Below are 27393 nucleotides of genomic sequence, written 5' to 3'. Positions count from 1 at the left end.
TGTGTGCTGGGATGGATGGCTGCCTGGCTGGCTGGCTGGCCAAGTGGGTGGCTCAGTGGGTGAGGGAATGAGTGGTTGGATGAGCAACTTTGCATGCCACAAAACCAGGACCCAAAGTTGAGCCACCACCACGACCATCCGCCGTAGCTGTAGCTGTTGCGAAATCAATATGAAACAAACTCTGTTAAAACTGGCCGCAACCACCGCATTGCTGCTCCCACTCCTCCTGATTCTCCTGCTTCTCCGGCTCCTCCTGCCATTGCGGCCAATGCGGCGGATGCTTTGAAAGAGCTGCTTATTAAAATTTTTGCCAGCTGGCCACAAAACCAGCGCAAAACCATCGTCTGCAAGATTGAGACCCATTACGTAGTCGTCATCTGCATGACATTACATGCCGCAATCCACGTATTACAAGCCGTACACTCGCAGAGCCAAAATCAATTTCAGTCCGGGTATCGGGTATTAAAAGAGCTTTGCGCCCTTTACAAGCGGGTGGAGACATATTTATTGAATTCAATATGCGAGTGTACAAAAGCGTGAGAATATTGAGAATATACCAAACACACACGTAAATGGGTGGAGTACGTCCTTGCGCGCCTGCAACTTCATTGCGAGTTATCCGAGTCCTTATTCCCGCTGTGCCTTTGCCAGGCTCATGATTTATTATAGTCTAATGCATATTTTGTGGCTGCAGGAGGACAGAGCGCTCCGCACACGAGCTACACTTGGAAAAGTGACTAAGTATAGCTATAAGGCTAGTTTAAAAATATTTTGTAGCATAATCTTGCACACTATTACAAAATAGTTGCATCTAAAGCCCCAAGCAATGTAGTTTATTAAATGGGAATTCATTTTTTCTCTCAGTGCAGCTGAGAGCCATGAGCCATGAGCTATTTGTGTGCCCCTCAGTGATCAATTGTAATTTTCTTTCGAATGCAAATATCCTGGAGAGCGAGCGCGCTGCTATCCTTGCTGGGCTTATTTGTTTTGGCCAGAGCAATAGAATATATTATTTGATATATTGCACATCGCATGTACTTACTAAAAAGAATTGCATCAATAACACATGTTTGTGCGTCCACTGGCGTAGTCAGTGATAATTTGATTGGGTCCTAATCAGTGATGCAGGGCTGCCCAGCGCAATCCCCTTTCGTCGGCGCCCCTGGAGGCCGTAGATGGACTCTAATTTGATATGTATATGGAGTCCAATACACATATATGTACATATATGCATGTTTATGTATTGAAGTGTCTCTGTGCGCCTTTTGGTTTATTGAGCTGTTGATACTCGCACTTGAATGTGGAATTTTCTGGGGAAAAGCAAATATCAGCAAAGTGTGTGCCAAATGAACGAAATCCCCAGAGCTTCAGCATAACAAAGAAACATGGTAAAGAAAAAACAACAAGACTGAAAAGTATAGTAAAAACAATAAAAAAACGAACTGCTGGCCATTTAGTAGGCCCAAAAACAAAAAGGACGAAATACAACAATGCCTAAGAAATGTCCATAAAATGGAATGAAGCCGTCGAAGGCGGCAGCTGCCGTTGTCCTTGATTTAGTCGCCGCACAGCAGACATAATTTTTAACAGCTGCAAAATAATGCGGCCACAAATATAAATAAACGCCGGTCCCGAGTTAAATCAAACTATGCACCAGCGGGGTCAAGGAATGAAATAAAAAAAATAAAAAAAAGGGACTTCTAGTCGAAGTCCAAAGTTGGAGACGCGTAAATGCCATTTTCTCTCATTCAATTTGCATTCGGTGCGCATTTATTTATTCAAATTGTGTGATGTCCTTGCCCAGCCCCACTTTGCATACACATTTTTGGGTGGACAGCGGGGACACTGGGACCACTGGCCATTTCTAATGTGTTTTTCTACTCTCTCACTGTGCTCATTTCGTTCTTTTTTTCCATTTTTGTGCCCTCCAGTGCCGCCGAGGATTCATCACATTAGCACCGGCGGACATTTGCAAGTCAAGAAGGGCTCGTCGGTGCGCATCGAGTGCTCGGCCACTGGTAATCCAATGCCGAATGTGACTTGGAGCCGCAAGAATAATATTTTGCCCAACGGTAAGATTGCGCATAAGTGCCAGGACGAGTGTGCCGTGGCCCAACCAAAAAGGATACCCGCCAAACAACCGAGCAACCAGCACAAACCAACCAAAGGTCACGCAAATTAAAATCGTAAAGAGCAGCAAAGGACGACGCGGTGGCGAAAACGTAAATGAATACAGTCGTAAAAGAAACTTTAAACAATTTCCATAAAAATGGAAAGTCAAAGAAATTATATTTTCTGCCACGCTTTCGGCGACCGCTTTGCTCGTCCTTTATTATTAAATATAATGCTCACTCCGCCGGCAAAATCGCAGTGTGTGAGAGCGTCTCCGTTGGTGGTTTCTTCGTTGTTTGGCGGACAACAGAGCCTGACCGTGGTGAAGGAGGACTTCTGCCGGACATCACTGTCACTTGGCCGCACGTTGATTCTCCGTAATTGGCTCTGTCATTTCTTGGGCTGCGGACACTCGGACTATCGTACTATCGGACTCGCGGACAAGCGGACAGCTGAACTAACGGACAACCGGACAACCAGGAGCGTACTTTGGATGTCCGTCCGTGTGGCGGCGGCCTTATTGGGTTGCATTTTTCATGCGGTTTTCATGGCTCTCCGTTTCAGGCGAGGAGAAGCTCCACTCGCACGTCCTCTCCATCGAGAATGTGGATCGGCACAAGGGCGGCGTCTACATATGCACGGCCAACAATCGCGTGGGCCAGCCCGCTTCCAGCCAGGTCGTGCTCCATGTCCTGTGTAAGTATGCCACCCACATCCATATTTAAACACTGGAAAAAACAACAATATATAAATAACAATATCAACTCGGAATATTTTCGAAACAAGCAGAGTACATATCCATTAGTCAAGCGGAATAAAAACGTCTCTTTTAGTTCGAAACAATTTTGTAAAAAAAATACTATAGGTAGGACCTTTTTTCATAGTAAATATTCCACATTTGAATTGGATTTTTTTTCAAGTGTAGGTACACAATGCCAGCGAAACGAATTAATTTTTTCTGTGCGCGACCGTGCCACCGGAGTCCGCCTGTCAGTCCAATTTATGTCAAATCTGATTTCGATTTCGAACGGGTATTGACTTTTAACGCTCTCGCGGCACATGCATTCGCGTAGATGATGGAGTCATGGAAGGGCAGAGGTCACGGTTCAGCGGTCAGGGGTTGAGGTCTGAGGGCTGAGGGATGCCCAGCTGAAATGCGGATTGCTCTTATTACATTTACACACTTACCGACATTTATTGGTTGGCTGGCAATTATTGAAATGCCTGGCGGGGACTGCCGTTCGTTCTGACATTTATTAAGAATTTATATGTCCGTATAATTTTGATGCGAGTTCGTTACCGATCCGGTTGCCCGCCCCCTGGTCATTACATGTGCTAATTACATGGCTCCCATCCCAATTTACACTTTACAGCTACCAATGTCTAGGGGGCGCCATCGGGCCATTGATTTTCGCGTTCGCTACCATTCGCCAGCCATTCGCTGCCATTCCGTGAGACGGGACAATGTTCATGTTATTAACTAATTTCTTAACATTCTCTTCGTTATTTTGCGCCCGCAGTTTCGCCGGAAATCTCCGTGGAGCGTTCTGTGGTCTTCTCTGGCGAAGGGCACGAGGCCACGCTGGTCTGCATCGTCCACGGCGAAACACAGCCTGAGGTATGTTTTAATTAAATTTCATACATAAATTTTCATTATCGCGATAGCTCACTTGGAAACACGTACAGCAAACCATACTGCGCCCCCGCAGCGGATGCTACAGATACACAGATACACTGATGCCATAGATACACAGATACTCGGACAGACGGATAGATTCCGATGCCCATATGTACAGGGCGTATTCCATAGACTTAGCCGTCTCGGGGAGTCCATTGTCAAGCTGAGAGTCGAAAGCAGATGACTGCTGCCACCACGCATTAATTAAAAGTCTACAGCGGCAAATTGAAGTGCAACACAAAGTGCAGATAAGAGATGATAAAAAGGACGCAGGCAGCAGGACGACAAAGAAAAGGCGCCGAGCATAATTTTAATCAAACATCGCTCACAAAAAGTCCGAGCGAGCGTGTCCTTGTCGTCCTGTTGCCGAATGCATTTTCCAACATTCAGAGCTTTTCTGCAGTAATTTCGACTTCACTTTTAGCCCGGCTCTCGCTCTCTCATCCTCTGGTGTTTATTTTTGTGCTCTGCGCCTTTTGTCGACATTTAAATTAATACGCTCGGCTATAATTCAAAGTAAAATTGCGGAAGTTGCCAAAGCGGAAGTGAGAAGCGGCGGTCTACCGACCAAAAAAAAAAGAAAACATCAAAAAAGCACAAGAGAAATGCCAAAGAACTGAAAAGAAACCCAAAATGACATGGCGCACACACAGGCGAGAAGAGCTGGGCGAAAATGGAGGGATTGGGATATAGTAGGGTGATCCTTTGCTATGAAAAGTCAGTCAGAACATTACTATAATTATTATCCTGAATCCTTTAACCTTGCATTGCATTTATGTACATGTGCCATTTTCAAGCATCTAACTTTAATTTATTTATGAAATAGTCAAGCATTCCAATCAGGCAGAAAAGCCAAGTCATTGGCCTTAAAACCCGGCTAGATTGCAGATTCCTTTGCACCGCCTGCCCAATAAACCCGTAATAAGGACCTTGCAGGACCTTAATTTGGCCAAAAAGTGACCGGGCTCACCCTAACGTACGTAAGAGACGAAACCCGAATAATGACTTGCAACCGCAAATGTCAATCCTTAAAATTATACAGCTCCCGTTTCATTTCACTTTGTTTCGCTCCACTTTTGGCCCGATTCGTGGTAAGTCCGACCGCCAGCGACTCTGGGGCCGTTCAACGAATTTTCCGACAGCGCATTAAGTTTTTATGCTATTTAATTTTTAACATTTTCTTTCTTTTTTTTTTCTTTTGGCCCTCGTTTTGTGGCCGCAAAGAGTTGACTGCTTTCCAGCGAACAGCGTAACTATTTATTTGCCAGCTAGCTGGTGCTTTTTATTTGCTCTGTCCGACACATTTCATTATAGTCGTTGGACCCTTAACCCTTCGCTGGCCGCCATGCCTCGTTTTAACCCCCTGCAGCCGAGCGTCAACGTCAACGCCTCCTGCTTTGCATTGTGCATGCCATCGCCAGTAGTTGACGGAGCTGTGGGCGGTTAAAAGCGGGGTGGGCGTGGCATTTAGTAGTCTTTGAGAATGGCATTTCCGCATGCAATTTTTACATTTGCTTGCCTCTCGCTTCTCGTTTTGGCCGCAGTTCGTCATTTTCCCTTCATTCATTTAATGCTTTTCCCCTTGCCATTTTTTATGTTAAGCTTTTTTTTTATTTTTGCATCCCTGTGGCTAAGTGTATACAATTTAACGCTTCCTTTTAGGTTGTTTTTTGGGGCTTTTTTTAACGAGCCTCCAAGTACTTGACTCTGCTCCACCTGCAACTGCATATATACACATTTCAAGTGTGTGCCACAGACACAGAAAGTTTTTTTTGATTAGCTGCAGAGCGGGGTTTTATTTTTGTGAAAAATGTTAATTAAGGAATTCATTGGCATGTAAACTCTGCAGCGAGCCAAAGGTCAGTTTAATTAGCGTGATAAGAGGGGGAAAGTTGGGCAAATATCTGTGGCATGCCATATGCACTGCAATTACGGTCACAAATCTGTTGCATAGAATTTTCATTCTCGTTTTCATCACTGGCGGAATTTAAGCAATGGCACAAAGGTGCAAATGATCGCCAGCCAATGAACTAATGAGTCCTGATGCAAATAATGGGTATATATACATATCATTGTTCGAATTGTTCTTGTGCGGCGTGCAATTTTAATTATGTCTTGTCAACGATATCCAGGCAGTTCGTTGCGGAAAAACCGCACTCAACGCCACACGGGGGCTCCATATTAATTATTTAGCGCGCACTGAAAGCTACTTCATACATATATGTATGTATATGTATATGACATTCCCAGACTGCCGCCCATGCATTGGCACTTATGTGCATATTTACATATTAATTACGCATTGCACCACGAGCCAAGTCTCGCATATTCATAATCCATTGATATTGTCGATTTGTTGCATAATGAATATCATAAACATGCTCTAAGCTCCGTCTGTGTGTCTCTGTGTCTGTGCCACTCCACTGAGGCTAACCAGCCACCCAACCACCCAACCACCGGGCAGCAACAAAGTCATTAGAGCAATTGTCATTAACATGAGCGACGGCAATGAGACAACATCATTATCAACGTCATCGGGCCACGGTGGCAGTATTGTCAACGATGTTGTCGCCGTCATCGATGTCGGACGCATTAAACATGCAGCAGCATTTGACAGAGCCATCAACGTCAGCAGCTAACAGCATTAATGGGCGTCCGTTTGGACAGCCACTGGTCCCTAATACGCCCGCACACCACCCACCATCCACTATGCCCACTTCCCACACCCACCGTCCTAAACAAGGAGTTACTCCGATGAGCTTTCATCGCTCATCAGCGAGCGATGGCGGATTGGGGGAAAAGGGGAAAGATACGGCTGCCATGCCGCTACTATGGCTTTTAATTATTTTGCAAATTAATTTCCAAATTGGTAATATTCTTCACATTTACACACTCGCACACATACACACACATACACACGAACGCAGCGCACGTAATGAGTTTTTGTGCCCGGGTCGGAAGGACTGCAAGTTGGCCTATTGGCCCGATACGAAATGAGATGTTTAGATGGCACAAAATTGCGAGATAATTAGAGGATTCGTCGGTCTGGAAATTGCTTACTTGCCATCACAACGTTGCAAAAACTACTTGATATACACACGATTTAAGTGGTAATTTATCAGAATGGTATCAACGAAGACAGGTTCATGAAGGGTTCACAGATTAGCGAAAGCTAATGCATTGCATCACATATTTACTCATTTACTAGGAATGGTCTCTAAATATGAAATTTAATTTGAAATACCCATATTTCCATTGAAAGCCATATTATGCAGCGCATTATACCATATATTTAAACTAAAAGGGGATTATAGCATATGAAACATTATACTCCACAATTAGTTAAATGAATAAAATGTTCGGTGAAATTAGTTTAAGGCCACTAGAATTACCAAACTTCTGGGGCATAAATTCGATTTAACTGTGTGCAACATGTGGCATATAGAGCAGTGTGTAAAGTCCGAGGAGATGGCCCGATTATAGACTTAATGACATAGTAGGCCAGCACTCTAAACTGCTGTTCAACTATTGCCATTAATTACGGCAAAGTTATTTATTGTCATTATCTAATTTCTATTAGCTTTTCCCTAGGCGGCAACTTTGGGGAGCAGCTGTGCCAGGACTCTGACCAATTGGTGTAGGCAACAACTTAAGTCAAACTGTGGCCATTAACAGCGACACCAGCAACACCAGCAAAAAAATAGGAAAGCAGCGGCGATTCCACACGCAACTCTCTTATGTGCGTGCCAACGTGGCGTATGCGTAATTCCCACATGCCTCATGCAATTATTCCTTGGCTCTCAGTCGCTTTTCCTTTTTGTTTTTGTTCCTTAGCGCGTTTTCACTCGCAGCTGCCACCCGTCTAACAACACTCTTCCTTTGTCAATTTCCGCTGTGCCAGCGAACGAAGGTATTGCATAATAGATTGCAAGAGAAGAGGAGCTGGTGGCCAGGACTCAGGATCCTGGCGCAGGGAAGACAGAATGCCAGTTGGCTGAGGCACGCATACTCTTCTGCTTTCTTTTCTTTCCTTTTTGGCTGATTAGTGTTGATTGGTATTTCTCGCTTCGCTGCTCATCAATGCTAATTTCTTGGCGCTTCTTCGTCTCATTTCGGTTTGTTTTGTTTCGGCCAGCTTGAAAGTTGGCCAAGTTGCTTGTTTCGCATCGATTTCCTTTTCCGTGCGCAGCGAAAGCAATTGAAAATTAAGCGCAAGTGCAAAAAATTGATTGGCGCCACATTTGCGTGGATCTATTAATGAAGTGCACACAGGACTCGGGAGCAATCAATTGCCCCATCCGTGGAGCAATTAATTCAGTTAGCTGGCAGGCAAAGCTGGGCAATATCAAATAAAATAATTTCGGGCCATTTTTCTGCCACGTCAACACTTATGCCTCGTTACGCACGGTTGAAGGAACGTTGCCAAGACAATTCTTCGGAACGATGATGATAGTGGTCAAGGGAATGGGTTGGGGTTCCAAAACTAGAGCTTAAATTAAGGGAAAAAGCGTAAAATCAACAGCACAGCCATTCAGTCGGCTAGAAACAAAAGGCACGAAAAACGCAAACATCAACATTTTGGACAAATAACATTTACGGCTGCACACGTACACATATACGTCGGAAAATGGGTGGAAATGGTTGGAAATGGTTGGAAATGTCTAAGCGCGCTGGTGTGAGTGGAAAATATGACAACACATATGCACTGCTGACAGTCATTTTAATGGAATATGCGGCGAAGCACCGCCAGCGTTAACTAATCCAGCCAAATAGGAGCAAATAAATACTAGACTTGCAAATAGAAATGCCACAGATAGCTGGCTACTATCTACCCACTCACTCTCATCTGGTTTTTACGTTTGCCTCTATTTGTTTTAATATTTGTGCCTTTGTGGGCACGGGAACTGGAGATTGGATTTCGGTATGTGCGTCATGGCATCGAGCACCTGCTGCTCGTGGAGCTTTTGGAGCTGCCCGTATCCCCTGTTAATTCGTGCGTTCTGTCCTTTCTTATCTGCCGACTACGGCCCGTATCCGGCCGTATCCTCGCGTATCCTGTCTACGAGCTGTCAGCGCGGCGACAGCCCGGCGCTGCAGTGACTCGCGCCCTCAATTCATTTACAAAACACGCACGGTCCTCTCCGTCTGCGTAGTTGGCATCCGAACACACTCACATGACCGTGAGTCCTTTTTCGGGATGTGTTTGCAGAGGATTCGGGACTCGCACTTGACACACAAAGCATGTTGTCGTAGCTGGCTGCAAAAATATGTTGCAAACAAATAGGTACAAACAATGCCGATCCGTTGCCGAATCGAAGATGAATTTCATGCCAGACGTCGTTGGCCACAACTGCTGGGGGGTAAAAATCTGATGGGAAATCAATAACCGTCGGTGGGGCACGTCGATCTGGTTTTCAATTTCAACAGGAATTACGCTTAATTGACGCTCAAGTGACAGCCGCACGAAGTGGCAGTGGAAGTACTCTCGCCGCAAATCGTCTTAACTTTTGCCCCCCAACCGGGGAACCTCCTCCACCAAGCCCCCTTAAAAACACTCGACCACAAAACTCCAACCTCGACCAACCCGAGAGTACACCGGGTATACCAGGTGAAACGCAATCACGCACACCACTCACCCGGACACATTCGCCAGTTCGAAACTCGTGCTCGCCTCGATTGACCAAGTTTTCAATTATTTACAGGTAATTTGGTTCAAAGACACCATGCAATTGGATACCACGGAGCGGCACATCATGGAGACGCGGGGATCAAGGCACACGCTGATTATACGCAAAGTGCATCCGCAGGACTTTGGCAACTACTCCTGTGTGGCGGAAAATCAGCTGGGAAAGGCACGCAAGACCCTCCAGTTGAGCGGAAAACCGAACGTGGCCGTTTTTAATTCACCGCCAATCAGTCAGTACAAGGACAGGTAAGATTTCGATTGCAAGTGGCCATGGATGGGAAACGAGTTTGGGCCACGTGCCAACTTGGACAATGCTTTGGGTGGCCAGGTGGGTTGGGTTGGGTTGGCTAATTACGACTACGGCAGGGCCACGACTTTGTAATTGAGCATAAAATGCAAAATCCGTTGGAAATGTCAGGTGCTCCGGCCTGATTGGACATTAGACACTGCCCCTGGATGTGGCTGATGACGATGATGATGATGATGCACTGAGTAACTTTATTAGATTAATTTCGTTGACTGACATGGCAACCGAATTACGGACAGCTGGACGGACGGACAACTCTCCGGGCCGCCAGTGAGCATACGTAAACGTAACGTATGAAACTTTTAATTGGATTAGCTGTCATCAAACACACGCACACACAAGGGGGCACGGGCAGACAAAGGCGGACGGATATGGGAGCGCTGGTGGAAAAGTGCGGGGAAAGTCAGCCAAGCGACAAACAAGCTCACATCTCACATCACACCACTCGAACGAAATGGCAGAAGAAATAGACACAGATAGACCGACAGCTAGATAGCTTTGCAGCGTTTGTGTTTCTTGTTTTTTGCACCAAACGATGTCGGCCAGGTTACACCTTTTAATAATTCAACCCAAATGAAATCCAATAATCCGCTGCAAAAAGGTCAAAGCGGGCAAAAACGTCAGCTGTGTGTGGCGCACATAATTGCGAGCATAGCAGCCGTATTGCGCATACGCCCCGTTAACGCAACTTTGCAAAAAGCAACTAACCGAACATTTTGGCCATGCCAACTTTGGCGCTGATTTCATTTCGTTTCATTTGCTTTGATTCCCTGCCGCCGGAAACTGCTGCCGGCAATTAAGCTACCAAAAAGCCCGAATCGAGCATACAAAGTACGCAAAAGCGCCTTTTCCTCCTTTTTTTCCGGTCCCTTCTCAGCCGTCTGGCGCCAGTCGCCGGCTCTTCAATTGTTAATAATCATTTTTATTGCTTGCGTTAGTTTTATGCTATATGCGAAAAGTTTCCTGATTGGCGTTTTATGTTTTTATTGTGCCCAGGACTTGAAGTTATTAGTTCGCATGGCCCAATAATCATACAGAATACATTCGAGGGCAAAACAAATGATGGGCCGTGCCGACACAAACAGGATGCCAAAGGACTTTCGTCCTCTATGCCATCAGCATCCCAATGCTGATTAACATTCAAATTGTGTGCCGACTTTATCGCAAAGCAATGAACTTGCGCCTTTTGTAATGGCGTATTGCGACATCCCAGGACGAAGTGGGGCATCAGTAATTAGTTGTTTACTTGAGCAGCTCCATTGGAGTGTGGCCATAAATAACTTTGTCCATCGTCTGCCGGCTAATGAGCTGCTCCGACTTTAAAGCACAGCACCGCGCCAACTAGGGGTGTTCAACCTTTAAGCCAACACGGGGGGCAATGGCCAAAAATGCAGTTTCACCCACCTCCACTTGGCTTCCTAATCGCGGTACAATGCACCCAGCTGAAGGAGTCGGAGTCGGTCATATAACTTCATTTACACTTGAGCTGAGAATGTGGCAGGACTGTTGGCTTTTCGGTTGAATGGACGCATTGTGCGAGCAGTTTCAGTTTCCCAGGAACCAAGCACTGAGATGCGAGATGCGAGCTCCGAGATGCGGGGCAGCTGGGCAAACAAGCAGCCAATAACAAAGGCGAGGGCGGGCATTATGTTAAGACTGCAGCAACAGCAAGCGACGGACGACGAACCTCGAACCCCGAGCTCCTTACCCCGTGATCCCTTACTCCCGATCCCGATTCCCGGACAACAAAGCTGCTGGCTGGCTCATACGCAGTATCTTAACCCAGCCATTGTCGTCAGCCATTGATTACGTTGTTGTTGTCACTCTGCCCACCCCCTGCCCCGATGCCCGTCCAGCATCTTGACGTGACTGCCGGCTGCGTGTTGGCCCTAACTGCAGTGGCTGAAGCTCTCAATGGAGAATTTAACAATTACATATTGATTGCCAGCGCCTCGGAATAAATCCCCCGCCAACTGCTGCACGCGAAAAACTTTGCGATAACCAAGCCACTCACTCACTCACTCACTGACTCACTCCGTCCTCCATTTTCAGATACAACATCTCCTGGGCCGTCGACTCGCACTCTCCCATCGAGGAGTACAAGCTGTCCTACCGCAAGTTGCCGCAAGGACACGAGGTCGTTGGCAATGCCATCGACTCGCCCTCCTCCTCCTCGTCGATGTCCTCCTCCTCGTCCCAGATGTACGGCTCTGGGCTACATGCGCATCGGATTGGCAGCAACATGGGCGGACTGTCCGGACTGTCTGGCAGCGGCAGCTACTCCGGCTACGGCAACGTGATTCACTGGGGCCACAACGACTGGCGCAACGTCGTCCTGCCGGCAGTTCCCGTTTCGCACCACTACGCCCAGGGCATGAGCTACATGGTACGCGGCCTGGATTCCGATCAGCATTACGAGGCCACCGTGCAGTCCAGGTGAGTCGTATGGTGTCAGATTATAAGAGCAAAACTTTACGGCGCACTGTAGGGAGCTTAAAGCCGCACAGTGGAACCGAGAACCGAGATTAAGTTGGCCGGCATGATGGGATATCGCATTGTTCTATGAAATAGATTAACGGAGTGGAGAGATATGCAGTTCTGTGCCCACTGTGCGCTGCGAGTGAGCCAATCTGGCTAATTTGACCACTCGAGATATTATTTATAGTCGCATAACGGGGGAGCTGCCATCATTAGCAATCATTTGCATATTAATACCGGCAATGTTACCGAGCTCCATGATTAATACAGCGAACGGCTCTCCATTGCAGGAATCGATACGGATGGAGCGATTTGACCAACAGTTTCGTCTTCTCCACATCATCAAATGGTGAGTACTCGTTCTGTAGCAACTAGTCGTTAGTTCTGTAGCTTCTGCAAACATAGTAGAGCATCCTTTCCGTGTGGCAATCATGCAAATACCCTTACACAAAATTACAGAAAAATCCGTGTACCACTTGATTGGCGCAAGTCGTTTAATCCCTTAGGGTATTACTACCTCGGCTAGCCGTGGGTCAATCGAATACATACCATTTGCTTGTGTGCTTTGTGTTGCTGGCTGTATGCATAATAATTTGGTATTATGCGCTGCTTTCGCCGATAATCCACAAAAATCACAATGAAGCTGCAGCGGGCAAACAGAAAGGCAAGCCATAAAAATAGCAAAGAATAAAATTCTCCAATCGCTTTGTATCGCAGCCCGAGGAGAAAACATGTTCAAGCTGTCATAACTTAATGCAGTTAAATTTATTGCCGAAGCTGGCCAGTGAAGCGTGAAGTGAACACGTCGCTTTCTCGTTTGTTTTCGCTGCGAGAGTTTCCGCAATCATTTCACACACAGACACCCAGACCACCTTGCACATGCACAGCATGTCTGTTATCACACACAGTCCTTAGTGCACTCATAGCACATAGAAATCGCAGCTTAATGAGTTCTTTGATTAGTGATCACCCTCGTCGTTCCTCATCTGGGTATCAATTTACCACACCACAGGATCGTGGGATCCTCATTTTCAATACCTTAAACCGCATCAAAAGTCCAAATATAATCGATTTGATACAAAAAAATAGATATTTCCAAAGCCTTTTTAGTTGCAATATGACTGAAAATGGTCGTATAGCTGGAAGAATGACAGTTTTGTGCAGCTTTTTATCAATACTAACGATCCCTATCACTTTTTGGTGGATTTAAATAAGGAGTTCAAGGAGGCATGGCATTCTATATTTGGACAAATATTTTCAGATTTATGCGTGAAAAAGTGATAAATTTTTGACGAAAAATCGGAAAAACCAGTTTTAGAAAAATAGATGTTGATTTTAACATTTTTTGACCACAGCTTCACTAAAAATGGTCCTAAAGTTGAAAGAATTATTGATTTTTGTAGCTAATTATCAATACTAACGAGCCCTATAACTTTTTGGTGGAAATGAAAAAAATAATTTTTGGATGAATTTTCACTTTTTTATAAGGGGTAAGTAACATCATTAAAATTTGCAAAAAATCCAAAAAATTTTACATTGCCAAATTCGAATACCAGTCGTTAGGAAATTAAATTAGGAGTTCAAGGAGGCATGGCATTCCATATTTGGACAATTATTTTCAATTTTATGAGTGAAAAACTGATTAATTTATGACCAAATATAAAAGAAAATACTTTTAGCAACAAATTCTATTATATTTACAACTCATTTTATTTTGAGTATTTGTGCTTTAACATATTTTAAAGGAATTTCTTTGCTTTCGATGGCAATAATTGGGAGAAGGCAAAGAAACTTGGGTAAATAAGGTCCAATCCTCGTGCTACATGAAGTATACGCCACGTTGGCAGTTACTTTGACTGCCAGTTGATAAATTTGCGGTTGAGAAAATCTCCATGTGTGTGCATAACTAATTGATGGCGCACAGTCTTGACACTGCATAATGAGGGTGAAAAATCAAATAAGGGCACAAGGCGGCGCTAATTGGATGTTGGCGAGCCCGGAAGTCCTGCTAAGTTCCTTGAAAGTCCCCTTCGTGACGGCAATAAATAAACAAAGATGCAATGCGTCGATGGCGGTACGACCAGGTGGATGGATAGGTGGGTAGATCTAAATGCACACTCGAAATCCATTTATATGCAAAACTATTGTTGCGTTGCATACGGAATTCGGGCAGCTGGAAAAGCGGGAAGCGGGAAAAAACAGGGGAAAAACGGCAGGGAAAAGTGAAGAAAACGTAGGTCTGCCAGCGTGAAATGTGGCGCGCACAGAAAAGCGATTTTCCATGCAAATGACGCACATTTGGCGGCGCCGGCTCCAGATCCGCTGTCTTTTGCCATCTTTTGGCTGCCATGCCATTGCCAGTGCCTCTGCAACTGGAACTGCCATGCGAAATGCATGCAAATGCAAATAGTGCACGGTTCAGTGCCGTTGCGGCTGTTGCAGTTACGCTGATGGGTCTTCTGTGCCCCGTTCTTGGGGCAAACAAACGCATAAATATGCAGTGGCAACAGCCACAGCAATAAGAACAATAACAAAAGAAATATGCAATAAACACGCACATGGTGAGTGAAATACTCGAGCTGCCAGCCGGCAGGGACAAAGCGAAGCGGTGAAAATTTAATAAAGCAAAACGTGAATGCCGCACACTCACAAAAGGGTTTTCCCTTTTCCTCCGCGCTCGGAAAAGCTATAGCCATTCGATGCCGGGAAATGGTATCGATGTCGCCTGCCGGCAAGACGTCTTGCTTTTGACGATCCTGGTCCTGGCGCACATGTATCCGCATAAGATGCTGGCATATGGCATACGAGGTCCTTGCGCCTCCAACTTCATTACGCGCCATTGAAATGCCATTCCATAGCGCTCCATCGATGCGAATTGCAACTTCGTTGGCGGCAATTTATGGCTGCGCTTTGTGCTAATGGAAATGACTTCATTATATTTTCGAAACGTAAACAATTTACGCAATTAGTGACCGAGCATGCGATGCAATAATAACCGCAGCAGCCCCACCACCACCACCACCACTGCCAACGAGGTGCAATCGAGCAAAGCGGCAACTAATGAGCCCGGAGTGTCATAACAACAATCCTCGCACAATAACCGTAACACTAAAGGACGAGAATTGTCCTAGACTGCTGTATGTACACACACACACACACACAGTCGCCATACACACAAGTTGAGAGAAGGGCAGACAGGCAGTCAGAGAAATATCAGCAGTTCATTTACCTGTGCACCTCAGCACGTAAACGTGTCCTGGAAGTGGAGCAAGGTGGCCCGCAGGACTCCTGCCCTATCCTGGCCACTAAGGGAAAGAAAATGCCAATTGAGCGCTGCCTGCAGTTCACATTTGGACTCCATTCGCCACGCATTTAAGAACCTTGGATCCGCAATATGACGAGCTTCCACAGGTAGACACATTCCAGCTGCAGATGACGTTTGTTGAAGCAATAGCACTTTGTACGCTAAAGCCAATGGGAAGTTCAACAAGTAAAAGTTAGAAGGAAAAAGGGTTTCTTTTGTGGTGGAACTACTGATAATAACTAACGGAATTAATATAAGGTTATCAGCTTAAGGGGTTTTATGAATGTACAGTAGAATGAATAGTACTTTAAGCTCAAAGAAATTATATTTTAATGGCAGATTTGAGCCAATATCTTTATCCATCCACATTCGCGTTCATTACAGCTTAGAAGGACAATTTATGCGGCACATAATGGGTCAGCTTAAGGACCCCCAAAGGGCATATCAACTTCGATTTTCCTCAGCCATATTATCCCCATTGCGAATGGCCTCCAAGTGCATTTAATTTTTACGATACTTCGTCTGCCATCGCGACCCATTGTGTCGCTGATATTATCCTTGTTGCCATTGTTTTTGTGTGAGTGTGTGTTGCCATTGTCAAAGCCCCAATGCGTGGATGTGACTAGGAGGGCGGAAGAGGAGGAGCTCGTAGAATAGACTCCCCGCCAGGTATGCAGCCATTTACATCATGGAGTTCAGTTATAGTAACGACAGTGGAGCACGCGGGCTCAAGGGTCAGGGGTTACGGGTAGCAAGCAGCACATAGAGATATAAAAAATAATGCATTTTGTGCACGCGAAAAAATACTCGACATAAAGCAAAAAAGAAGTTAAATAAAATTACAGCATAAAGTAAGGCAGCGATGGTGTGTGAATGCGAATGTTTGTGCGGGAAAGTGGGCATTGGGCGGACGTTTGGCAGTAAGGAATATCAGAAAATGAAAGACTCGTTGAAAGTTGCGTAAAACTTGCTGAAACTGCCAACTGAGGAGCTGCTGCAATAACAGCAATAGCAATAGCAAACGCAACAGCAGCAGCAGCAGCAACTCCAGCAACACCAGCAACAGCAACAAGGCATTCAAACGATGACAAAGTGGACCCTTACTGCATGTCCTTTAGAATGCGTCGGGGCGACGTCGCCGCTCCTGGCACTGAGCGTCTGCTCAAAAACTTTCAATTTACTCGTCCTAGTCGACGACGGCGGCCATCGTGTCCTCCGGCCCCAGCTCCATTCCATACCCTTTCCCTTTTTTTCCAGGCCCTTCCCTGTGCGTTTGAAGCTTTTGTGTTGCCGCTGGGAATACTTTAGTCGAGGCCCCGCTGAACAACTGCAGCAGCGTCATCGCTTTTTGCGTTCCATTCTCTTTTTTCCTGTTTTTTTTTGTTTGCCTCCATGTAAGTTGGAAAGTTTGCCAAGGCACACACATATACAGAAGAATCGGGAAAAAATGCGAGAAAAGCGGGGAGAAAATGAGGCAAGAGCCAGCCGAAGTTTTGTGTAGTGGCAGCATAACAAGCACACAGGCAAAAATAGCACCGCCGCTGCTCTCAGTTGCAGTTGCAACTTGCAAGATGTGTAATGCGAATTCTCCACGTGAATGTTATGTTTATGTAAAGTGCAGGTCCCACAATGCCAGCCCAACACCATGGAGCTTTTGGAGGAGCCACAGACAGACAGACAGGCAGACCGAAAGACTGGGGGACAAGCAACTGAGACTCTGTTGCTGGAGTTCCTGGCCACAAACGCTGAGTGCTTGCATACAAAGGAATGTGAAACTGCATTATACTGCTATGGCAGCATAAGTATTCCGCCGGTGATGAGCTTTAATCTGGGCTTTAAGGGTCCGACCAGGAGCCACTCTGAACCCGAAAATAAAACCAACCAGATATAATGGAGAGCCAAATCCGTGCGGTCAGCCGGCGACAAACGAGCCACTGGCCCGCGTGGAGCATTGTTGAAATGTCGCTGCCGGGCTGCCAAACTTGAAAATCCGCGGTGAGGCAGCCGCTGCTGCGTTTTGCGAATCTCTAATAAACTAGCAGCACAGCACCGGGCTTGGGCTGTGCCACGACCATCGTGTCACCTGTGCGAAAAATCAGATTTGCCTGCTGTACTTACCGGGCACCGGCAACAAAAAAGCGCCAGGACATCACAACAGCGTCCTTACACAGAGAGAAACATGTTGATCAAAAAGGCAAACTACAAAACTGAAATAAGAGCTGTAATGAAACTTTTCTAAGCCAAAGTTGGCATCTTAACCAGATTAAAAGCCATTTCGATTTGACATCTAGCACCACGTTTATTGCTGTGTAACGGCTGACCAGCAAATCCGCGTCCGTCCATGTCGATTGCATTCGGCCATTTGTATTTGTTGCCGCACCGCAATGCTATAACGTGAAAAGCGCGGGGAGGATGGCCAGGATGTGGGGGTTGGGTTGTGGTGGGTTGCGAAACCGGACAGGTGCCGAAAAGCGTACCCAGAGCGGACCCACTCGCCACTGCGGCGACATCGATGGCTGCGCGCTTATTTAGCTGCGCAAACGAGAAATCACAAGTGACGTTACGGTTTTGTGCCGCCAACCGCAAGCAATAAAAGTCGTCACGACAGCAGGACAGTGGAGCTGGCATTGGGGAATGGGCACTGGGTATGGCATTGGGCGCGACGCATTAGCCAATCGGCCACATGGTCACGAGTCCAGCTGCTGCTGATGCTGCTGCTCCTGCATCCTCCAAACGAGCATCCTGCCATCCTGCATCCTGCATCCTGCATCCTTTTCGCCATCACGGGTACGTGGCCGCGTCTTTTCATTACAAAATTGCCGGCGTTAGCTGGAACCGCAATTGACAATTTGCTTTTATTTTATGTTGACATTTGGGGAATTTATATGGTAATGCCGGGGGAGTTTCTGTGTGTGCATTGCCCGTCGGCCATTTTTCTTAGTCGCTTTACCGCCAACAGCCAACAGCGAACGACTAAATGGCCAAATGAATAGAGACATACGAGAGCGGTTTGGAAACATTTGATGCACGGACAGAAGACACACTTAGTTTGGATCGGAAATTAGTGTGCAAAGGAATTCTTTCAGAATCTAACAATCTACCAGTTTTATTTTTATAAAACACAAATTCAAAAGTAGCTTAAGCAGGTAGCATGGCTATATCTCATATTTTTATGATCTTCCTCATAAAAGCATCGTTTCATATTGGAAGGAGTTCGAAAATGAAAGTTGTAATGTTTTGGAGGCGTTGGCGAACTAGATGCCTCAATAGATAAGCTGTCCCCGTTGCTGGCCAAACACGTGTGCAACATGCAACCTACATTGATACCACGTCCGGCACTTGGCGCTGCCCCGCAGCAACATTGGCGGAGAGTCCGATGTTGGCTGTCTATTAAAAGTGTCAGCAATCACTGGGGGCGGGCGGCATCCTTTCTTGTTGACTCGGGGGCATGTGGAGCATTGAGGAGATGTGTGTGCTTTAGATATGTCGCTGCCGACTGGTTGGCAGGCCATCAAATATTTATAAGATTTATTCGCCCGCAACTTGTGACAGTGCGGCAATCGACAGCGGCAAATAAAGAAGTCGATGTCCCTGGCAGCCAGGACATTTCATTAAAATCGATGTGCGGACGGATGATACATGTATATATATGTACACATGTATAAGTGTATACGTGTATATGTGCAGGCAGGAGCTGATCCTGGTCCGTAGGTCGCCTCATTTACGGGTGTTTACTGAGTCAGATTCGCCCTTTGAAGCCCGACTCCAGTGGCCAAATGCTCATTTGTCATTATTGACAGATGCAGCACGTTGCCAATTTAATTGGCGGCCTTAACGAAATGATTTGGCTGCCGAGTATCCAAGCATCCGAGCATCCGAGCATCCAAGCATCCGTGGAATGCGTGGACTGACCTCGCAGCCCACCTACTTGCCTGGCTAGCGGCCCACTTGATTGGCCATCTGCATCCGCATTCGCAGTCGTTGGCGCAAAAGTAAATCCGCCTGATTGCAGATTGCATTTTAAGCGTTAATGATTTATTTGCCCGCATGTATTTGATTTAAATATCGGCAGTACCATGTGTACGTATGTGTTGGGGGCACACACTGCAAGCTACCAGCACCGTAGGCCCTGGCAACCAACCATCGCACTATCCCTACTTTCAACTATCCTAACTTTCAACGACTGCTACACGTACTAATTGCAGATGGACCTGTCGATCTGTCAACCTTTTTGAATCACGGTCTGTCAGGTTAGTCTCTCGCTCTAGCTCTAGCTCTATCTCTTTCTGCCATCCAACTCTTTCTCTTTCTAACTCTCATTCTCTCTCTCTCTCTGTCTTAATCTGTATGTCTGCCTCCCTCTCTTTCTATCTCTTTGCATGTTTCTATCTGCATGATATTTATTTTTTAATACCTTGTGCACACAGCTCAGTATTTGCGCTAAGCCATACGGAATAACTGAAATATAGCAATATAATAATAAGAAAATAAAATCGGAAATAAACCAAATACCATATACATATATATTTGAATGCGTTTGTCCGGACAGTTTACCAACTATTTGGCGTACCATTTCCGTTGCCATTTCAATGCTCGATCAAAAACAGAAAACTACGTGGACGAGAGCCGAAAACAAGTTTTAATGTATGCCATTCAAAGTCCGTTTAGATGGCAAGTGTGCATGTGTGCGTGTTTGTCCTAGCGAGGTGTATTTCATATATATATATCCCCATATATCCATATATCCGTATATCCACATATCCATAGCCATTGAGTACATTTCAATCTGTTGACTTGCATGCCCGACCAATTTGTTTTACGACCGTATATAGAGCAATGAATATGGAAATGCACACATTCGTGTGCGATATGCGATATGGATTTCTATGTACCATTTCTTTTTGAGGCCTTTCCGAGTGGATTAATAAAAGCGAATGCAATCCATCTTTATTGCAGATAACGAGATGAGAGATCTGAGCGTCACCTTCTACGGCAGCAGCGCCATCAACCGACAGAAACTGGGCCTCCTGGCCCTGAGTTCCGCCACTTTGGCTCTGAGCCTGCTCGTGGCCTAATTGCTTTCCAATTCGACCTGAGTTACGAATTTCACCGCCAATAGCACAGTAAAGCGAATCGATTGACTTTGATCTGGGACAGCCGAACGGAGATTGGATACCAAGGATACCCAAGGATATCGCGCTCCTGCACAACACTCTAGTCGTTTAAGCGATGATCCACATAGGCATAAGCATTTCTCATTGTTCGACTCGAATTTCTCAAGCAAGTTTAGTGAATTAATCAAGAAACGCAAAACGGAACCATACATTATACATGTAACAATCAATGTAAAAGAGCATGCAACTGTTCAAACTAGGACCCATAAAGCATTCACTACACCCACATTTGCCGACCATTCCAGCACTCAAAAATAAGGAAAAGAAAACCCCACTGTACATAGATTTTATTGCATACTCCTAGGTATAAACTGCACCAAAGAAAAAGTCACTCGACGACCGAAGAAATACATTTAAACATAACTAGTATGTACTCGAGGCTAAAGGGAAGTTGGCCAGCGATGAGCCGGGGGTCAAGTTCCCGGGGTCACGGCGGTGTGTGGAGTACTTTGTAGCATTATGCGGATAGTTAATTTAATTAATACATAAATGCATAAACTAATTATCGGATACGGCACTGCCACTGCACGCCACACCATGCGTTTTAGTCAAATTCAGAATCCAGAACTCCAACTAATTTGCAGCATTCGAGACACGGAGTGCATTTGAATGGCTTACAGCAGACAGCGTTTTCTAGCTTTTTGCAATTTGTATGTATGTAGCGCTAAGTAGCTTAATTGACCGCATAAATGCAACTAAATTAGTCAACAGACCTATTGATTTGGTATGTAAATTAATCGACACACAAAAATGGCAGCGTATAGAAGCTTCCACATGGCTATTGGATTACAATTAGTGCGTAAGTGTAAATAAATATGATTGATGATGGCTAACAGTAAATACCAGTGAATCGCAAACAGTAATAACTATAAATATATATAGTATATATATAAATAAATTCCCGAACTTGCCGGGCTTTATCTCAGACACCGAACAGTGGGTGTGGCCAAGGTTGTTTTATGTAAATATAGTGCAGCACAGTCATTCGAAATCTCATGATATATGTACTTACAGTTCGATACTCGTATTGTTGCTTCAGAACGCAAATGGCACCTTTCTCGTTTGGTTTTCCGGCACCCTAGAATTATCCTTTTTGGCAATCCGAAACCAAAGACCAGAAGACCGGACAGAAATCGCACCCCTTAGATGCAGTCACACGTATGAGCTAGAGGTTAAGTGAATATTGTAATGAGATTAACGACAATGACGCCTACATATAAATAAATGTATAGGAGAGTAAAATTTAATTAATTATAAAACTCAGCCACATACAAGCTACGCATTCTGCTTTTCTAGAATTAAATGAGGTGGTTAAATAACCGAATAAAAAAAACTTAGCATAGAGCCATATGTGTAATTAATACTGCTGTCGAACGATTGGCCACACAAAGCGAAAAGTGAATTACAGTAAAGTATAATTTGTGTTAATGTGAATGTAAATGGATGTGCAACAAGCGATATAATTAATATTACAAAACGCCACAGATAAAGTTAAATCCCCAAACCTCCCCCAACTTCCCAGGCCCCCAAATCACCAATTCCCCCAACCGATTCCCACTCAAAGTTGCTTTGGTCCGGCGACTGGAGCCCATCGATAAGTTAGCTAAATGATGATGAGACGATGACGATGACGTCGGTACTCAGTATATATATACACCTGATATAGCTGGTGATCGAGCCGTTACTTGTATGTGTAATTTACAGCTTAGTTATAGTTATTCGATTTTGTTAAATGCAACAAGAAATACCAAATCTACTTTAAAGTAATTATAAATGCTAACCCACACCAGAACATTTTCGGTATTGAATGTATATGTGACTAGAAACCGTATGTGTATGTATATTTGATTATTTTGTAAAATTTTTCAAAAACTATAAATAAAGTCTATATTACCATATAAATGTAAACCCGAGGCTTCAACCTTTTCTCTGTTTTCTCATAATTTATGCAGCCCCCTTTCAGAATGTATTTTTCCACTTGTGCTGCTGGAGAGTGGAAAGTGGATTGCCCTCCGCAGAACGATGATGCTCATCAAGCACCCTTTACCGACTCTCCTCTTGCCTCCTTGGAGACGTTGCAGAATAAACACAGATGCAGTTGCAGCTGCAGACGCTGATTCCGAATCAGATTCAGATAGAGATGCAAGGATGCAGCTGGCGGGTGCTCGTTGCGTAAATGCAAACTTGGTTTATTTTATTTACTCCATCCAGTTGTCAAAGCCCAATGCAGCCGGCTCACCTTTTGTATGTTGCTCGGTGATGGCTGTGTAGACATTTAAGTGAGCCGGCAGAGATGACGACCCAGCCATCCACATCTACGCTCGCACCCAGCCCGACCATCCGTCCGTCCCACATGATGGAATGGAAATGAAAATGGAAAAGTTTTCGTGCCGCCTCCCAGCATCCACAGCCACATTCGCATCCACTCGACTGCCAGATTGGAGTAGCAATGGTTACAAAAGCTCTGCTGGCAGCTCCAGGAAAAACTTTAAATGGAAAATTTGACAGACAGACATAACGGTATTTTAAATGCGATCCGAATCATACACATGCGTCCCAGCAGCATTGTGTGTCCATCAGCAGCTTAGGCGATATGTTCAACACATTCTATAGCATATATACGACTATATCCTCGGTTTACCTAGTCCAAGTCCGAGGAGAGTTCAAAGTGTGCTTTCTGTGGTGGGGTGAATTGAAAAGTTTAGCCGGCTAATGAAATGGCGGCTGGCCGGGATCAAAGAACGTGTGCCGCACGGCATTAGTATCTCGCTGCATTTTATAAAAAAATAAATATATATAATTTAGCCCAAAGCGGGAATAAAGAGAACAAATTTCATCCGGGGCAAAATTGCAAGGTGCAAATGGCATGAAATTACCGCAAAGAACTGGCGACCCAAAATGTCTTGCCACCGTTCCCTCTCCTCCTGGCCCCAATCGAAAGTGAATGGGAGCCGGGGGCTGGGGAAGTTCAGGGGGGGATGGGGGCAGGACAAAAACCCAAAACAAGTCACCGAATCTTCCACACGTACGTATGAATGCGCCCATGTGCGTGTGTGCACCTCATTTCCGGCCATTGTTTTCGGCCCCGTACACGAGTCTCCTGCCTGCTGGGGCTGTCGTTTAGCCGGTTCCTGCATTTCGGTGCACTGAGAGAAGTAAAAGTGATACAAGATTGTTAGATACTTCAACCAGACTTATAGATGCTTATACTTCAGCACGATAGATAGGTGAAGAAGTAGTACGGATACATGTAGTACCTAAATCCACGAGAATCTGTCAGTTTTGTAGCAGAGAGATAACTTTTGATTAACTCTAGACTTAACTATAATCTTTTTAAGATTCAATTAATATTAGTTAATTTTTCAGTGTCCTGTTTCGTTGTGTTCCCAGTTCTGGTTCGGGGTGCTATTCTCAATGCCATTCTCGTTGGCGTAGTCGTGCCCGTTCTACTTCCTGTTGTCGTTTGGCTGCTGTTTTCACGTTATGAGCTACTTGTTGTCCCGGTGCCGAGGCCTCCTGCCATCCCCCTATATCCCCCTAACCAGGACCTGTATCCAAACATACGCAGATGCGGATGCGAATCCGTAGGCCTGGTGCTGCGTGTGTGCGACATGTTTACATAAAGTCCTTTACCGCTTCTAATGCATTATGGCAACAACACGAACGCCACTCGACGCTGCTTGTATTTATCGTACGTTCTCTTGCCCCGGAGCCTTGCCTCGACCGGGCTAGTTGAATGCGACAAGCGGCAACAGCAGCAGCAGTAGCAGAAGGAGCAGCAGGATGGGAGAGGTGCTACCTGCAGCGTGCAACGTGCAACACACAGGCACACTTTGAAATATCACAGACGCATCGCACACAGACACACTGCTGCTGCTGCTGCTGCTGCTGCTGCTGCTACTGCAACAAAGACACACTCACAGCGCCGCATACATATTTTCATACGATATTTATTATGCTAAAAATAAGCCAAGATTTAAAAGCAGGCGAAATAAGGCCAACTTGCCTGTGTGCCGGCGGTTCCTCCATTCCGAGCTGCATAATGAAGGCGAGGCGGGAAAAAAACAAATGTCATGACAACTCTCACTCAAGCAGCCTTCACACCTGCCTTTCGCTTTTGCACACAGTCTGCTCCGTATCCGTATCCCCTTTGTGCCACCGGAAGTGGGTCACGTATGCTCGTTCTCCTGGGGCTCCTCGGGCTCCTTGGTCTCCTTGGTCGTCTTGTTCGCCTTGGTCTCTTGGTCGAGACAAAGCGGGGTTGGCTGTAATTAAGCCCGCGATGATGATGGCGTCGTTGCCAAATGGGCTCCACGTTTGTTCCTCAAGTGCCTGCGCCGGATGTCGCCTGCTTGGGGGAATCTGGTGATTCGAGTTTGAGCGCAGCCAACCATTGAAAATTAACTCAAATTTTTAAAAGCTTAATTCGCTTGCCAGTTTGCTAAGCGCGGCCTAAGACGTCTGTAATGCGTTTAGCGATAGGCATTTGCATGCTTTTAGGCGCGCCGCATCTACGAACAAAACAGAGCAATAAAAGCGAGAAGCAAAACAAAAGGCTGCCATAAAAAGTGCTAAATCCATTTTGCAACAGACGGCTAACCCAGTGGATGGATGCCCACCCAACGAACCACCCACTCGCCAGCCAGCCAGCCAGACTGCCTGTGCGTGTAACAAGTGCCACTCAAAAAAGAGCGAAAAAAAGAAGGTGGAGGAGAAAAGGCGGGCTGAATGGAAACAATGAAGGCGAAAAGCACTTAATAGGCTGCCACAGCGCCGTTGACATGGCCATTTATATGCCGCAACTTGGCAGCGTTTTTAATTCATAATGCAGTGGAGGGAAACAAAGGCGGCGCTGACGGGGGGCGTGGCCCCGTGCCCAGGATGTCGGAAGGACTTTGTGACACCAGGCTTCGCCTCTAAGCCAACCGGGCTGCTGTCCACTATCTGAGTGCTGCCTGTCATCGCCGCTTTTCATCGCAACATCGAAGCTGAAACTGATTCCCATTTTCAATGCGAATCCAGATCAATCTCTGTTCAGCGAGCTGTCGTCGAATTCAGTAACTGATTTTGGCAACATCGAACTGACAAGTAAACCAAGTTGGGCACGATACCGAAGGTAATTAATAAGCTTGACAACGAAGTACATAGCCAATAAATGGGTATTCCTTCTTTTGAGGACACTATCGAAACGTCCTTTGAATTCAGCAATCCTCGTTTGCTCAATGTTCGTTAATGAAGGGGGAAAATAAGCCATCTCTGAATAGTCATTCGATTCCTTGCTTGAATGGACTTCTTTGTTGCCTGCCCTTCTTATTCATAACATTGTAGCTGCAGGAGCAGTCGTCGTGAGTCCTGAATCCAGCGGTCCAGCTCTTTGTTTGCTCCCAAATTGGGACATCGCTACGTATACGTAATATAATTTATAAATACGCCTAACAACACCCAGGCCCCATACGTATTGATGTGCAGCTAATGCGACCCCAGAGAATGACTGGGCAGCAGTCGTTGTAGTGGCGTCAGTGGCTCCATCGGCAGCGGCAGCAGGACCTCCAGGAGCAGCAGCACCACCACCAGGAGCTGAATCAGAAGCTGAAGCGCTAACGAGCTGTGCCTTGGCTGCAATTGTTGCCAGAGCTGAATGCCAAAGCAAATAGCAGCTAAGGGGCAACTGAAACTAAAGTCAAATGCAGCAAAAAGAATTGTAAAAAACGAGGCAGCAGTGGCATACAACAAATAGCAAGTTTGTTCGGCGCCAGGGACACCAAAAAAAAGAGGGGGTTGTGGGTGGTGTTGGGTGTTGGTGGGTGTGGGGCACAACCGGCAGGCAACCAAATCAGAAAATCCGATTTGCATGGATTTGTTGGTTTCTTTTGTTGGCGTAGAGTATCCTTGCCACTGACGCCAATGCTGTTGCTGCTATTATGCTGCACAGAAAGCTTGCTGTTGACTTTTTGTTATTTTTTCTTAATGTCTGCTCAATGAAAAAAGTAAAAAATGGAAAATAAAAGTAAAAAAAAACATGAGGCAAGCCGGCTACCGCTGCCACTGGCATCGCCTTTGGTGCCCGCTGAATTTTGCTTGTTTGTTTGTTTCTGCTAAATTGTGTTTTCCCTGTTCATTCATTCGTTTGGCTTTCCCATCCGTTTTCTGTTCAGTTCAGTTCTGTTCTGTTGCTGCGGAATTTTTTAGTGATTTTACATGTAAGCATCCTTGTGAGCTCTGTGACATGTCCACAATTGAGGCAGCCACTGCGAGTCCTGGCAGGACAAGCTTGCCCTTTCGGACCGCCTCGCCTATCGTCCATCTGGAATCCCTGTCCGATTTTATATGTTTACCCCGCTTACAACTCCGTTCTCTGTTTCTTTTCATACCCGCTCGTGGGTGATTCCGAGGGTATATTGTGTTCTTGCATATGTGGGCAGTGTTGCATGCAAATGAAGTCGGTATGGGAGACTATACATTGAATGGATTCCCAATAGCCTTAAATATACAAATAATTCTGTTTATTTTATATATGCTCTTCGTTGAATATCTTTAAAGTGGTTAATCATTGAAACCAAAATCATATACGATTTAATAGGTAATATGTAGTCGAATCGTTCCACCTAATAAGCGCGTTTTATATGTCTCTTTCTGAGGGCAATTCCCGTGGAG

The 27393-nt window shown here is 45.6% G+C and overlaps 1 protein-coding gene across 3 annotated transcripts in view; it reads left to right on the top strand.

The window, feature by feature from the left end:
• The window catches only part of LOC6618712 (lachesin), a 126050-nt gene extending 103409 nt beyond the window's left edge, over window positions 1-22641 (top strand). The window contains exons 6-13 of one of the 3 annotated variants that reach the window (XM_002042935.2): window positions 1932-2072; window positions 2677-2808; window positions 3633-3730; window positions 9493-9722; window positions 11836-12219; window positions 12552-12610; window positions 19771-19815; window positions 20522-22641. In XM_002042935.2, the coding sequence (XP_002042971.2) occupies window positions 1932-2072; window positions 2677-2808; window positions 3633-3730; window positions 9493-9722; window positions 11836-12219; window positions 12552-12610; window positions 19771-19815; window positions 20522-20640 (1208 nt within the window). In that variant the 3' untranslated portion in view covers window positions 20641-22641. Of the gene's footprint in view, window positions 1-1931; window positions 2073-2676; window positions 2809-3632; window positions 3731-3798; window positions 6103-9492; window positions 9723-11835; window positions 12220-12551; window positions 12611-19770; window positions 19816-20521 lie in introns of those variants that run through there. The other 2 variants (XM_032723047.1, XM_032723048.1) reach the window with 2 other exon arrangements.
• Window positions 22642-27393: the final 4752 nt, after the last annotated feature.

Source organism: Drosophila sechellia, chromosome 3R (assembly GCF_004382195.2).
Source record: "Drosophila sechellia strain sech25 chromosome 3R, ASM438219v1, whole genome shotgun sequence".
Taxonomy (NCBI): domain Eukaryota; kingdom Metazoa; phylum Arthropoda; class Insecta; order Diptera; family Drosophilidae; genus Drosophila; species Drosophila sechellia.
The sequence above is the reverse complement of the archived record's forward strand: the minus strand, read 5'-3'. Positions and strand labels throughout refer to the sequence as shown.